The sequence below is a fragment of the Macaca mulatta genome, chromosome 7 (genome assembly GCF_049350105.2).
Source record: "Macaca mulatta isolate MMU2019108-1 chromosome 7, T2T-MMU8v2.0, whole genome shotgun sequence".
In the NCBI taxonomy this organism is placed as follows: domain Eukaryota; kingdom Metazoa; phylum Chordata; class Mammalia; order Primates; family Cercopithecidae; genus Macaca; species Macaca mulatta.
In genome coordinates, this window is record NC_133412.1 from 42,435,696 (window position 1) to 42,450,219 (window position 14,524).

General features: G+C 39.8%; 1 protein-coding gene and 1 pseudogene across 4 annotated transcripts in view; one reads left to right on the plus strand and one right to left on the minus strand.

The window, feature by feature from the left end:
• MTFMT (mitochondrial methionyl-tRNA formyltransferase) overlaps positions 1-14,524 on the minus strand; it is a 45,099-nt gene that overhangs the window by 11,332 nt on the left and 19,243 nt on the right. For all 3 annotated transcript variants that reach the window (XR_001445942.3, XM_077939586.1, XM_015142472.3), the window contains 5 exons: positions 14,288-14,497; positions 10,731-10,853; positions 7,955-8,057; positions 6,626-6,701; positions 2,855-2,946 (listed from right to left, as the gene is read on the minus strand). Coding sequence is in view for 2 of the 3 variants with exons in the window: in XM_077939586.1 (XP_077795712.1) it covers positions 2,855-2,946; positions 6,626-6,701; positions 7,955-8,057; positions 10,731-10,853; positions 14,288-14,497 (604 nt within the window). In the remaining variant the exon portion in view is untranslated. The remainder of the gene's footprint in view (positions 1-2,854; positions 2,947-6,625; positions 6,702-7,954; positions 8,058-10,730; positions 10,854-14,287; positions 14,498-14,524) is intronic.
• LOC144329928 (transmembrane protein 126A pseudogene) lies at positions 11,584-14,272 on the plus strand (annotated as a pseudogene). Its single transcript, XR_013395674.1, has one exon. The product of XR_013395674.1 is annotated as a transmembrane protein 126A pseudogene (transcript).

A 14,524-nucleotide genomic window follows, 5' to 3' on the forward strand; every position in this document is an offset into this window, starting at 1 on the left:
GCAGAGGTTGCAGTGAGTTCAAACTGCACAATTAACACTCCAGCCTAGGCGACAGGGCGAGACACCATCTCAAAAAAAAAAAAATATTCCACTTTGTCATCGTGTATAATCCTTTTTTATATGTTGCTGGATTCGGTTTGCTAACTCTGTGGAGGACTTGTGCATCTATATTCAGGGATATCAATCTGTAGTTTTCTTTTCTTGTGATTCTTTATTTGGGTTAGCCCACCTTGGGTTTTGTACTAGCTGTTCCTCTGCCTGGAATGCTCTTCTCTGATCTAGGCATGGCTGGCTCCTTATTGTCTTTCAGATCTCAGCTTAAGTGTCAGAGAGAGGCTTTCCCCATCACCAATCTAAAATAACCTCCAGTTATTCTATCACATGATCCTATTTTTATTTTCATCAAGGAATTCATCACACCATTTGATTTTTTTTTTTGAGACAGAGTTTTGCTCTTGTTGCCCAGGCTGGAGTGCAATGTGCGATCTCGGCTCACCATAACCTCCACCTCCTGGGTTCAAGCAATTCTCCTGCCTCAGCCTCCCAAGTAGCTGGGATTACAGGCATGTGCCACTTGGCCTGGCTAATTTTTTTGTATTTTTAATACAGACAGGGTTTCTCCATGTTGGTCAGGCTGGTCTCGAACTCCTGACCTCAGGTGATCCGCCTGCCTTGGCCTGCCAAAGTGTTGAGATTACAGGTGTGAGCCACCGTGCCCGGTCTTTTTTTCTTTCCTTTTGAGACAGAGTCTTGCTCTGTTGCCCAGGCTGGAGTGCAGTGGCATGATCTCGGCTCACAGCAACCTCTGCCTCCTAGGTTCAAGCAATTCTCCTCCCTCAGCCTTCCTAGTAGCTGGGATTATAGGCACATGCCACTACACCCAGCTAATTATTTTGCGTGTTTTTAGTACAGACAGGGTTTCATCATGTTGGTCAGTCTGGTCTCAAACTCCTGACCTCAGATGATGCATCTGCCTCAGCCTCCCAAAGTGCTGGGATTACAGGCATGAGCCACCATGCCTGGCCTGATTTTTTTTTTTTTTTTTTTGCTTATTTGTTGTCTGTCCTCCCACACCACCTGTATCTATAATACCTAGTACATTGCTTGACACATAATAGGCCTTCAATAAATATTTTGTTTAATGAATGAATGAATAATAGCAGCTATCATTTAATGAGTACCTATTGTGTGCCAGATACTGTACAAGATACTGTAAATACATTATACCAGCCCTGATATTCCAATGAACAAACTAAAGCTCGGAGGTTAAATAACTTTCCTGAGTCTACAAAGTTAGGAAGTAGCAGAGTCAAGATGGAACCCAGCTCTGTCTGGCCCTATAGTCCTTGTTTCCTGATGCCACTCTGTGGCAGCAGGAAAATGATAGGATTTGAAGTAAGACAGATCTCGTTCAAAACCTGACACTGACTTTCATTAACTAGCAACACGACATTGAGTAACACTTAATAACAATTCATCATCTACTTTAAGCCTCAATTTCTTCAACTTTAAAATGGGATGATAGGCCGGGCGCGGTGGCTCAAGCCTGTAATCCCAGCACTTTGGGAGGCCGAGGCGGGCGGATCACAAGGTCAGGAGATCGAGACCACAGTGAAACCCCGTCTCTACTAAAAATACAAAAAATTAGCCGGGCGCGGTGGCGGGCGCCTGTAGTCCTAGCTACTCAGGAGGCTGAGGCAGGAGAATGGCGTGAACCCGGGAGGCGGAGCTTGCAGTGAGCCGAGATCGCGCCACTGCACTCCAGCCTGGGCAACAGCGTGAGACTCCGTCTCAAAAAAAAAAAAAAAAAAATGGGATGATAATAACTATAACATAAGTCTGTGATCCTCCTTACTGAAGAATTTAGCATGCTATAGATATCCAATGGTCGTTCCCCATTTTACCCAACATTAATAACAGAGATGGTCCATTAAAAACCACACACTTGGCCAGGCACAGTGGCTCATGCCTGTAACCCCAGCACTTTGGGAGGCTGAGGAGAGCAGATCACTTGAGTTCAGGAGTTCAAGACCAGCCTGGGCAACATGGCAAAACCCCGTCTCTACAAAAAAATACAAATTTAGCCAGGTGTGGGGGTGTGCGCCTGTGGTTGCAGCTACTCAAGGGCTGTCACAGGAGGCTCACTTGAGCCTGGGAGGCAGAGGTGGCAGTGAGCCAAGGTTTCGCCACTGTACTCCAGGCCTGGGTGACAGAGCCAGACCCTGTCTCAAAAAATAAAACAAAACACAAACACACACACACACACACACACACACACACACACACACACACACACGGTAAGCCCAGTGTTCTTATAACACAAGTAGCTATTGGAATGAAAGAAAAAAACCCCACAAATTTATCAATGAACTGAGAATTTAACTCAGACATTTGAACAAACTGTTATATTACTACACTTGGTGTACCATATGTAGAAATCAATGATTTAACAATCTGATTGTAAAACATTGGCCAAAGGCAGAAAGACATATTGGAAAAAACACAGGATTAGGAGTGAGAAGATTTAAGTTCATTATTTAGTGACTGGACATTCCTGTTAGTCATCTCATTTTCTTTCCCCTCACCTATGAAGTAGGATAGTAAAACCTGGTTATGTGAAACTGCAATATACATATATTTAAAAGTGCTTTGTGAATTCTAAGGTCTCTATAAACACTTTAAACAGTTGAAAGAATTTTTAAGAATAAATTTCATGTTTCCTAGGTTTTGTTCCTAAGATAAACCTTTTATTTGGGATACATTTGGGATTATTCCTAAATAAAAATATTTAGAAAGCAAATTACACACATAGAAAACCAACTAGGCAAAACTGCAACCTGACTTCCCAACTTACTATATTTCCAATGGCACGGTAAAGTCTGAATATTTGTTCTGAAGTTTGTTCCTCCCATTTTACACAACTGGTACCAGCAGAAATCTTAGGGGCTACAAGATAAAGCCAAGAGCAAAAATGAACATCAGGGTCAATGTCCATGAATTGATAGCTATTGATACTAAGTAAGAGATACCAGAGAATTCATTCTAATCTCTCGACTTTTCTATATGTTCAAAATTTTCCATATATCAAGTAAAAATAATACATAAATAATCACATAAATACTAAAAGAAAACATGGGTGAACTTCTTCACATCCTGGGAGTAGAAAATACCCTTCTAACTATGAAATGAGACTAAACTTTTTTTTTTGAGACAGGGTTTTGCTGTTACCCAGGCTGGAGTGCAGTGGCATGATCTCAGCTCACTGCAACCTCCACCTCCCAGGCTCAAGAGATTCTCTCTCAGCCTCTCGAGTAGCTGGGACTACAGGCATGCACTACCATGCCTGGCTAATTTTTTGTATTTTTAGTAGAGAAGGGGTTTCGCCATGTTTGCCAGGCTGGTCTTGAACTCCTAACCTTAAGTGATCCACCTGCCTCATCCTCCCAAAGTGCTAGGATTAGATGCGTGAGCTACCATGCCTAGCCAAAATAAACTTTTTTTTTTTAATGAGACAAAAAGAAATGCCATAAGTTAAATCAAAAAACAAATGACAAACCGAATTTGCAAATTATCTCAGAGAGGACTAATCTCTCTATTATGAAATATAAGTACTCAAAAAACGGAAAAGAAAAAGACCAAAATGTTGATAGGAAAATGGGCAAAAGATATAACACTACCCAGAAAAAAGAAATGCAAATAGTTCTTAAATATATGAAAAGATCTTCAACATTACTGACAAGAATAAGGTACATTAAAACTACTCCACGTAGTTTTACTATACTATTACAAATAACTATGTGCATGTTATCTTCCTAATCTTACTAGTACTATTATTTGAAATAGCAAAAGATTGGAAATAACCCAAATGCCCACCAATCAGACATCTGTTGGGTAAATTATGATATATTTACATAACTGAGAACTATGCCATCATAAAAAAACAAAAAGGAGGCCAGGCATGCCTTTGGGAGGCCAAGGCAGGAGGATGGCTTGAGTCTAGGAGTTCAAGACCAACCTGAGCAAAACAGTTAGAACTTGTCTCTGCAACAAATTAAAAAATTAGCCAGGCATGGTGGAATGTACCTGCAGTCCCAGCTACTCGGGAGGCTGAGGTGGGAGGACTGCTTGAGACTGGGAGTTTGAGACTGTAGTAAGCCATGACCACACTTCTGCACTCCAGCCTAGGTAACAGAGACTCAATCTAAAAAAAAGCAAGCAAGAAAGAGGAAAATCTCTTCTTACTAATAGGAAGTAGTCGCCAAGATACACTATTAAGTGAAAAAACAAAGGCATAGAAGAATATGTATTTTATGCCACCTTTTGTGAAGGAAAAATAAAAAATAACACTATGTATGTGTTTGCTTATTTTGGCAAAAGGAAACACTGGAAGACTAAATCAGAAGCTAATAAAAATGTTACCTATAGAGGGAGGAATACGGGTTAGATGAGATAGAAAGACTGAAGTAGGACTTCTATGAGTATACCTTTCTAAGCTGTTTTAACTTTTGAAGCATGTAAACATTTTATGCATTCAAAAAATAAAATTTAATCATAAAAGAAAATAAAGCAACCCTTAAAATAAAAAAGTAAAAAAAAAAAAACAACTGAAACTAAACTATGTATGAAACTAGGTAACAAAACCACATGGAAAAAATAACCATTACCAGGAAGTTTTGAAGGCAGTAATCTGACTGTATATCCTTAGGATATATTCTAAGGCTCAAAAAGGAAAACTGCAAAGAAATCTTAAATCTTACTATTTTTACTGTTAGTAGTAATACTGGTACTGTAATGCTGAAACGATGTTATGAATAGCAAATAAATAGGTTAATATTTAAAAAAAGATAGTGTGAGAAAATATAAGGAAAACCCTTTAATGATAAATTTGAATCATAAACAATGTAAGCTTAAATATTTTTTAAAAATGTAATTTCTAGTTTTGTCCACTGATATCTTATCTTGCCACACACTGTTGTATCAGATGATCTCTAACTATTGACCCCACTAAAATGAACAAGAGCTCCCTGGAAATCACACTGGTAGATTTCAATGTGGGCCAGAGGACACATAGGGGAGCCTGGGACATTACTGTGGTGGAAGCAAGGACGCACTCCAGACTAGTGGGAAATGAAGAGTGTTAACAGAATGTAGGAGCCAAATTTAAGGGGCTCCCACTGGGCAATACGGGAAATTCGATCAATACAAAGAATTACGACTGTAAAACACAATCAGTGAAAATCTACGTGTCAAATGATACTAAAAAGAACACATCTGACACCAAAACTGAAGGCAATTAATGGCATCAACTTCTTATGCTAATTAAAGAAAGAATTAAGCCCCTGTCCCCATTTTAGGATTAACTAAAATTCATCTCCAATTAATGAGGAAAAACTCTTCTTTCCAGAACAATACCAGCTATTAAATGTAAAAGGAATTAGAAAATTGCCATTTTGTAATCCATAGTGAAATAATTCATTTGGGCAAGGAATATCAAACTGTACTAAAACCATCATGTGAAAGGTTGTTGGTGAACAGGATATCTGCACAGTGCCAGAGTATTACCCCACAGATTACCTGCTAATTGCAAAAGGGAAAACACATCTTAACACTGGAAAGATCTGGTGGTCACCATCTCAACCAAGTGATCAAACTTAGCTTCACTTGCTTTAGTAAAACCTGATACCTTGGCTTACTCAAGTGGTACCTTAAGACTGCAGGGGACAAAAGTAAGACTTCTCTAGGTATATTAACTTTTGAATCAGCTATATGTTTTATATATTCAAAAAATAACATTTAATCATAAAGAAAAATAAAAAGTAATCCCTAAAATTAAAAAACTGAAACAAATGTTTATACTCCTAACTCTACTAAAAAAAAAAAAAGAAGAAAACAAACGTCACTGAAACACACTCTTTCCAAAAACTTTCAGCCTGAATCCAGCCAAACCTTTAGAACTAATTATAGGAAATATAAGTGATAGGGAACAAGTTAAACAACACTGGAAGAAAACAAACAAATCAAATAACTGGCCTGGTCTCTTCAAAAAGTCAATGACATACAGCGAGGAAAAAAAGAGGAATCTTTTTTAGAAACTAAAGAGACATAACAACTAATTACAACTAAATCCTAGTTTCAAAAATAAAACAACTATAAAATAAATTTTTAGACAATTAGGAACACTTAAAGATGAATTGAACATTGGATGCTATTACGAAATTGTTCATGTTTCTTAGGAAAAGCACACTACTTAGAAATGAAAGATCATGATTCATACTTCCAAATGAATAAGCAAAATTTAAAATACACATACTAAATACATAGAAAGAAAGAAAATATGGACAAACATTAATAATTGTTGACTCTGGGGTAAACTGGTGTTTATTATACCAGTCTTTCTATTTAATATTTTCAAAATCAAAAATTTGGGAAAAAATGCTTAATCCTTCATGAGGCTATATGCTAAGAGGGAGAAAGAATGCTTTCTACCATTCTGTGGAAAAGCACATAAAAGTGGGCACTCAATCAAAATTAAGGGAAAAGTACAGCTAAGAAGTCAGAATGTTCAGATGCTATCATGACAAGCAGAACCTTTAGAAAGATGTGAGAGTCTGCAGCCCCCACTCACCATAAGTCGCCCCCTCTGTTGGCTGCTGCCTTCCATTGCTCAGACTTTCAGGCAAATTTTTCAAAACTGAAATGAGCTACAAAAAAAAAAGAGAATGAACATAAGAATGAACATAAGAACAAAATGAACATAAGAACAAAAGCAGAAACACATTACAATTCAGTACCATGAAATAACCTGTAACTTTCTTTTTTTTCTTTTTCTGTTTTTCAATTTAAAAAATTTTTTTCTTTACTATTGGCTCTTCAAGGCTGAACCTATAACTTTAAAAGATCTATGTGGCAGGGCAAGGTAGTACATTGGCTTAAGCTGTGAGGATAGGTGTCTACTTGGGGAAACCTCAGTAGAGATTCTGCTGTCTGTAGACACAGGTCATTGATTCACTTCTAGAGAATGCTGTGGAAGCTTTGGCATCGGGAGAGCCCGTGCTTGGCTATACACACTCTCACCCCATGGGTAAAAAGGCAGTGAAATCTCATAAGAGAATGTACTATGGAGTCACCTAGCTCTGGGTTCAAGTCCTAGTTCCACCACCTACCAGCTGTCTCTTTGTGGAAAAGTTATTTAGCTTGTCTCTGGCCTTCGATGTCATCATCTGTGAAACAATCAACAGCAACAACTACCTCAAAGTTGGGAGGGTAAAAAAAAAGTCCACAGAGTATCTAGAACAGTCGTAGTACACAAGCCAATGTTCAATAAATGGCAGTCACTATCATTAAGATCATTTGTGAGGTAAGTGCCTAGAATAGGAAACACCATCTATACAGGTGGGGAAAAAAAAAATATTCCTCTGTATAAAATTAACCCGTTCATATGGAAAACATAAATTTAGTCATTAAACATTTACCCTGACGCTACTCATGCAGTCTCAATGAGCTATATATACAAAGCCACAGAGAGAAGAAAGATCATCTACAGGTAGAACGGTCAGCAGAATTCTAGCATAAATGACTGAAGCCAGGCAAAGAAATGCAAGGAAAGTTAAGAGTCGCTTAGGAAGTTGCTGTTAGTTCATTCTGACGGGGATGCAAGGTATACATAGGAAAGTGTGAAGACTGAAATTGGGAAGAATAGTCTAAGGCCACACTATGACATGTAGTAGGCCATATAAGATCACCTGTCTCACTCGAAAGCCTTTATTTAGTACTTACCCCTCGTAAAATTCTCAAAGATTTACATAAGATCACAAATGCCAGGCTAAGTTTTAGGACGCCAAAGACAGAAACTACCCTTTTTTGTTTTCAAGAAAATTAGAAGTCACAAAATTGTTCTTCTTTTCATAACCACTTAGGAAACCCACTAAATGAGTAAAAAGCAGTAGAATTTTACCATGTTGGCACCCAGTCGTGACAACACTGCTTCCAATTCCTTTGCAGTGCTCTTGGGTGGCACAGGAATAGTTTCTTGTTTAAGAATTGGACCTACATCAAACCTAGCAAAAAATCAAAAGTAAATAACAATGATTACTATTTCCTGAATCAATGTTTGTCTACACACAAAAAGACACAAGCTGGGTACAGCGGTCTGCATGCCTACAGTCCCAGTTGCTCAGGAGGCTGAGGCAGCAGAATTGCTTGATCCCTGGAGTTTGAGACCAGCCTGGGCAACACAGCTAGCCCTTATCTCTTAAAAAATAAATAAATAAATAAAGATAGTTTATACCGGCTATTAATTTGGCTGTTAGCCATTAGCAAGGAAGATACGTCAGTTTGAAAGATGGGAAAACAGCCGGGCGCAGTGGCTCAAGCCTGTAATCCCAGCACTTTGGGAGGCCGAGACGGGCGGATCACAAGGTCAGGAGATCGAGACCATCCTGGCTAACCCGGTGAAACCCCGTCTCTACTAAAAAATACAAAAAACTAGCCGGGCGAGGTGGCGGGCGCCTGTAGTCCCAGCTACTCTGGAGGCTGAGGCAGGAGAATGGCGTGAACCCGGGAGGCGGAGCTTGCAGTGAGCTGAGATCCGGCCACTGCACTCCAGCCTGTGCGACAGAGCGAGACTCCGTCTCAAAAAAAAAAAAAAAAGAAAGATGGGAAAACAAAATATGGCCTGTATTTAGAGTCTAAATTTTTTTCCTAAAGCAAAGAAAGAATACAGTTGCATATCAGGAATTTAATTACAATTACAGAAAAATTATACCATCAGTAATAGCATGAAAAAAATCTCTGTATATGAAAAGCATAGGCTGGGCGCGGTGGCTCAAGCCTGTAATCCCAGCATTTTGGGAGGCCAAGACGGGCGGATCACGAGGTCAGGAGATCGAGACCATCCTGGCTAACACAGTGAAACCCCGTCTCTACTAAAAAATACAAAAAACTAGCCGGGCGAGGTGGCGGGCGCCTGTAGTCCCAGCTACTCAGGAGGCTGAGGCAGGAGAATGGCGTAAATCCGGGAGGCGGAGCTTGCAGTGAGCTGAGATCCGGCCACTGCACTCCAGCCTGGGCGACAGAGCGAGACTCCACCTCAAAAAAAAAAAAAAAAAAAAAAAAAAAGAAAAGCATAAGGCAAAGAATTTATTTTCCATGAAGTACAGTTAGGATATTCATAATTATTTCTTTCTATAGTCCCTTCCTCAAAGGATAAGAATTTTGCCTAGATTATCACCATGGGTGATTATAAGTAGGGCCAGGCGCGGTGGCTCATGCCTGTAATCACGGCACTTTGAGAGACCGAAGTGGGCGGATCACGAGTTCAAGAGATCGAGACCATCCTGGCCAACATGCTGAAACCCTATCTCTACTAAAAATACAAAAAATTAGCTGGGTGTGGTGGCGTGTGCCTGTAGTCCTAGCTACTCGGGAGGCTGCAGCAGGAGAATCGCTTGAACCTGGGAAGCAGAGGTTGCAGTGAGCTGAGATCACTGCACTACATTCCAGCCTGGGTGACAGAGTGAGACTTCACTTCAAGAAAAAAAAAAAGTAAATGCAAGTATATTTGCACTCCCACAAGTCTGACATTTTACATCAAGCTCTGTAAACACTGGCCATGGGTTTTCATGAGAAATATGCTTTATTTAAATTTTTTTGCTTTGTGTTTTTGTTAATTCTATTTCTAACCTAGGAGCTTTAATAATATGTTTATTGTGAAAAATTGCAAACATTCACAAAAACAGAGTGAACAGTCTAATGAATCATCATATACACATCATTCAGATTTTTTTTTTTTTGAGACAGGTTTTTGCTCCATCGCCTAGGCTGGAATGCAATGGCGCGATCTTGCCTCACTGCAGCCTCAACCTCCTAGGCTGAAGAGATCCTCTCACCTCAGCCTCCTGAGTAGCTGGGACTACAGGTGTGTACCACCACACCTGGCTAATTTTTTTATTTTTTATATGTTGCCCAGGGTGGTCTCGAACTCCCGGACTCAAATGATCTTCCCACCTCGGCCTCCTAAAGTGTTAGGATTACAGGCATGAGCCACCATGCCTGGCTCAGATTTTAGAACTACCAAAGTTTTGCCACTGTTGTCTCATCTACTCCCTCTCTTGTTTTCTGAAGTAAGTTAAAGCAAATCCCAGATACCATGTTGTTCTTGTGAGCTTGTGAATTATGCTTTTCTAAGGGGAAATTAGGTGGTAACAGGCAGAGACTGAATAAACTCAAGTAATTCTAAATAATTGTTCCTAAAAAATTGTTCTAAATTGTTTCTAAATTGTTCTGTAGGTATGACAGGACAAAATGAATGTTTTAGGACAATTATATTGCATATTGATATACAATATATTCTCATTTCAGGTTCCAAAAATTTTTTGGCCATAGTTTAGAAACCAAGGCCAGCAAAACCAAGATTCAAAACAATTAACATACAAAAATCCATCTCTCATTTATATAATATCTTTTATAGAAATCCAAGTATGAATAATATAACTGATTTCAATTAACAAATTAAAATTTTCATATGAACTTTAAAGAGACCCTACATAAATACCAAAAGACATATAGTTGATGTTAGAATCCAGGAGAAAACAGAAAGGATATAAAAGCAAACAGAAGCACTCTGGAGTCACAAAAATTAGTGAGCACCACCCATTCATCCATTGCCCCCCAAACAGGCTGACATCAACATTTAAAATCACAAAATCTCAAGAAAGAAAAATACACGCTACCTTTTAGGTCTAATTTGCATAATTGTTACTCCAGTAACTGTGTCTCCATGAAGCACTGTATGGATTACAGGGGCTGGGCCACGCCATCTCGGGAGGCAACTGGGATGGACATTCAATATGCCACTGAGTTAGAAGATGCAGAAATTAGTATGTCAGTGGGCTTTACCACTTTGTTACCAGTACCTAAGCTATTATGCTACTTTTCATTATGAAACTTTCCCAGAAATTTGGAAAAACTGACAGTTAAATCTAAGTCTTGTATCACCTGAAACGAAAAAAGTTAGATGTTAATTCTCTTATCGTAAGAAACCAATGAAATTTAATTAAAAACAGAACCAGGACAACTATTCGCTGTCTAAAGATGTTCTGGCTGGGTGCAGTGGTTCATGCCTGTAATCCCTGCACTTTGGGAGGCCAAAGCGGGCAGATCACCTGAGATCGGGAGTTTGAGACCAGCCTGACCAACATGGAGAAACCCTGTCTCTACTAAAAACACAAAATTAGCCAGGTGTGGTGGCACATGCTTGCAATCCCAGCTACTCAGAAGGCTGAGGCAGGAGAATCGCTTGAACTCGGGAGGCGGAGGTTGTGGTGAGCCGAGATCACGCCATTGCATTCCAGCATGGGCAACAACAGCGAAACTCTGTCTCAAACAAACAACAAAAAAGATGTTCTACAACAGCCCATGATGTCTGGGAGTTTTTAAATAAAATTTTAAAATGCATTTATGACTACAAGAGAACAACTCAAACCCAATTATGCATCTCACGAACAATTCTAATTTTATAGTTTAGTCACATAACTATCCTCACTTCGCTTGGTTTACATACAGACTGCCTAAAATAAGCTTTTTCTTTTTTTTCTTTCTTTATTTAAAAATTTTTTTTGAGACAGGGTCTCACTCTGTTGCCCAGGCTGGATGGCTCACTGCAGCCTCAACCTCCCAAGCTCAAGAGATCCTCCCACCTCAACCTCCTAAGTTGCTGAGACTACAAGTGCATCCACCATATCCAGATACTTTTTTATTTTTTGTAGAGATAGGGTCTTAGGATGTTGCCCAGGGTGATCTCCAACTCCTAGCTTCCAGTGACCTGCCTCGGCCTTCCAAAGTGCTGGGATCACAGGCGTGAGTCACCACGCCCAGCCTAAAATAAGCTTCCCACCAAATGATCCATTCACCTTTGCTGTTTATCCCAATATACCTATCATCCACTCATGTGCAATTTAAATACTTTATTAATCTGTCATTAGTTTAATGATGCCTCCATCAGCATGATTCTGTGCACTTGGGAGCATGTACATATGAGAAAGTCTTATATTCTAAGTCTCACTGTTCAGCCCAGTCCAACAAACATTCACTGAGCACACTTATGTGTGGGCACTGTTCTAAGTGTTAGGCATACAAGCAGCAGTGAACCAGATAGGAAAAAAAAAAGCCTGCCCTCAGGGAATTTATGTACAAAGAGTGGGAGATAAGCAAGAAAAAACAAATTATGTAAAAGGTTTTGCCAGATGATGCTGAGGGCTACGGAGAAAATAAAGCAAAGAGGAATATGAGGGGGACAGATTACAATTTTAGTAGTGGTCAGAGAAAGCTTTCACTTGAACAAGAACATGAAGAAGGAAATAACTATGCATATATATGGGAGAAAAGCATTCCAGGCAGAGGGGACACTAAGTACAAAGATGTCTAAGAAGGTAAATGCTCGGCAAGTTCAAGGCACAGCTGGGAGGCCAGTTAGGCCTGGCCTAACTTTTATTCTGAGTAAGACAGAAAACTACCAGAGGATTTTGAGCAGAGTGACATGATCTGACTTATGCTTTAAAAGGATCACTTTGAGGCAGGGTACAGTGGCTCATGCCTGTAATCCCAAAACTTTGGTAGGCCAAGGCAGGAAAATTACATGCAGCCAGGAGTTTGAGACCAGCTTGGGCCACGTAGCGAGACCCCTGTCTCTAAAAAAAAAAAAAAAAAAAGAGCTGGGTGTGGTGGCACATTCCTATAGTCCTAGCTACTCAGAAGGCTGAGGCAGGAAGATCCCTTGAGTCTGGGGCTGCAGTGAGCTATGACAGCAACACCGTACTCCAGCCTGGGTGACAGCAAGACTCTGTCTCTAAAAACAATAAAATAGAAAGAAATAAATAAACAAATACAGGATCATTTTGGCTGCTGGACTGGTAAAAGACTGAGAGGGCCAAGGACAGAAGAAGGGCCCAGTTAGGAGGCTTCTGTAGTAATGTAGGCGAGAGTGGCAGCAGTGGAAGTGAGATACAGATAGATTCTACACAGATTTTGAAGGCAGAGCCAATAGGATTTACTGATGGATTGGATATGGGGGTGTAACAAATCAAGCATGACTCCAGGATTTTGGTGCAAGCAGCTAGAAGGATGGAGTAGCCATTTACTGAGATAAAGATTTTAGGAGATGCTTTGGGTATCTTGAATGTAAAGCGGCTATCAGACATCCAAGCAGAGCTGTGGAGGCAGTAGGTATTAGGGGACTAGAGTTTGGGGACAGAGCTGAGCTAGAGGGACCAATTTGGGTGTTTTCAGCATATATATGGAATTTAAACGAAGGTGGATGAAAGCTTACAGAGGGTGATAAGGAATTAAATACATTTTGACAACTCATGCCACAAATAAAATGTTCTTTAGTACTTGAAAAGAAAATATCAGGCCGAGCCATGTGTCAGCCAAATGCAGCTGTACCCAGGCAAGTTGAGCAAAGGCTTCAGTGAGCCCCCGCATGGCTGAAGATGACCTGGGGAGGCACACCAGCTGCTGGGAGAAGAGCATAAGGCTCAAGACGGAAAATCATAAATCCAATACTATCAAGGAAAACTTAACAATTTTTGATGTCATAACCAGAAAAATTAACCAGCTTCCACAAGCAGAACGGAATCTACCTGAACAGGGATCAGCATATGTTGGATTTAATGCTGCCCTCTGTGGCCTCATAGCAAATAGTCTTTTTCAATGCGTCTTGAACATGGCACAGGCTCTTATAGCTGCTGACTTACCAATGGCAGTGATCCCTTTTCTTACAACAAACACAGCTTACAAAAGTTTTGTAAATTTTCCTTCGAATACAGGTGATTTGAATTGTGAAACCTGTACCATAACAGAGAATGGATTGGTTGGTCTTGCTTTTGGTGGTCTATACCCTGTTTTCTTGTCTATACCTGTGACTGGAGGCCTAGCAGCCTGGTATGAATCAACTCTGTTACCAGAGAAAGGAAACATCTTAAGTTACTGGATTCAAGTGTCTAAGCCTGTCTTTAGAAAGATGTTATTTCTTATTGTGTTCCAGACTGTGTTTGCAGCATACCTTGGGTTTAAACAATATAAACTACTTATAAAGGCCCTTCAGTTACCTGAACCTGGCAGAGAAATTCATTGACTTTAAGCAAACATGTACACAAAAATAAAATGGTAAAAATTAAAAAAAAAAATTACAGAAAGCATAACTGGAGTTCAAATTATCACATTTTAGATACAAGGCCCATTTATAAAGACCAAGGTTTCTATACTGTATTTCCTTACAAATAAAACTTACTAGGGAAATTTAAGAATAAGAGCCTCACTCAAAAGTCGGCCAAACGAAGCCACTACTCCAACATCATATTCTCCAGATCCCACGTCCGGCCATTCGTATATTGGAAGCTGAGACTGCACAGCATATTGCTTCACTGGCAGTCCTCTTGGTGATAGGGAAGGTATTGTGACCACCTCCAGTTTGTCGATTAACTCTTCCTCTTGGTTTTCCCTAAGTTAGATTGGAAGAAAAGTATGA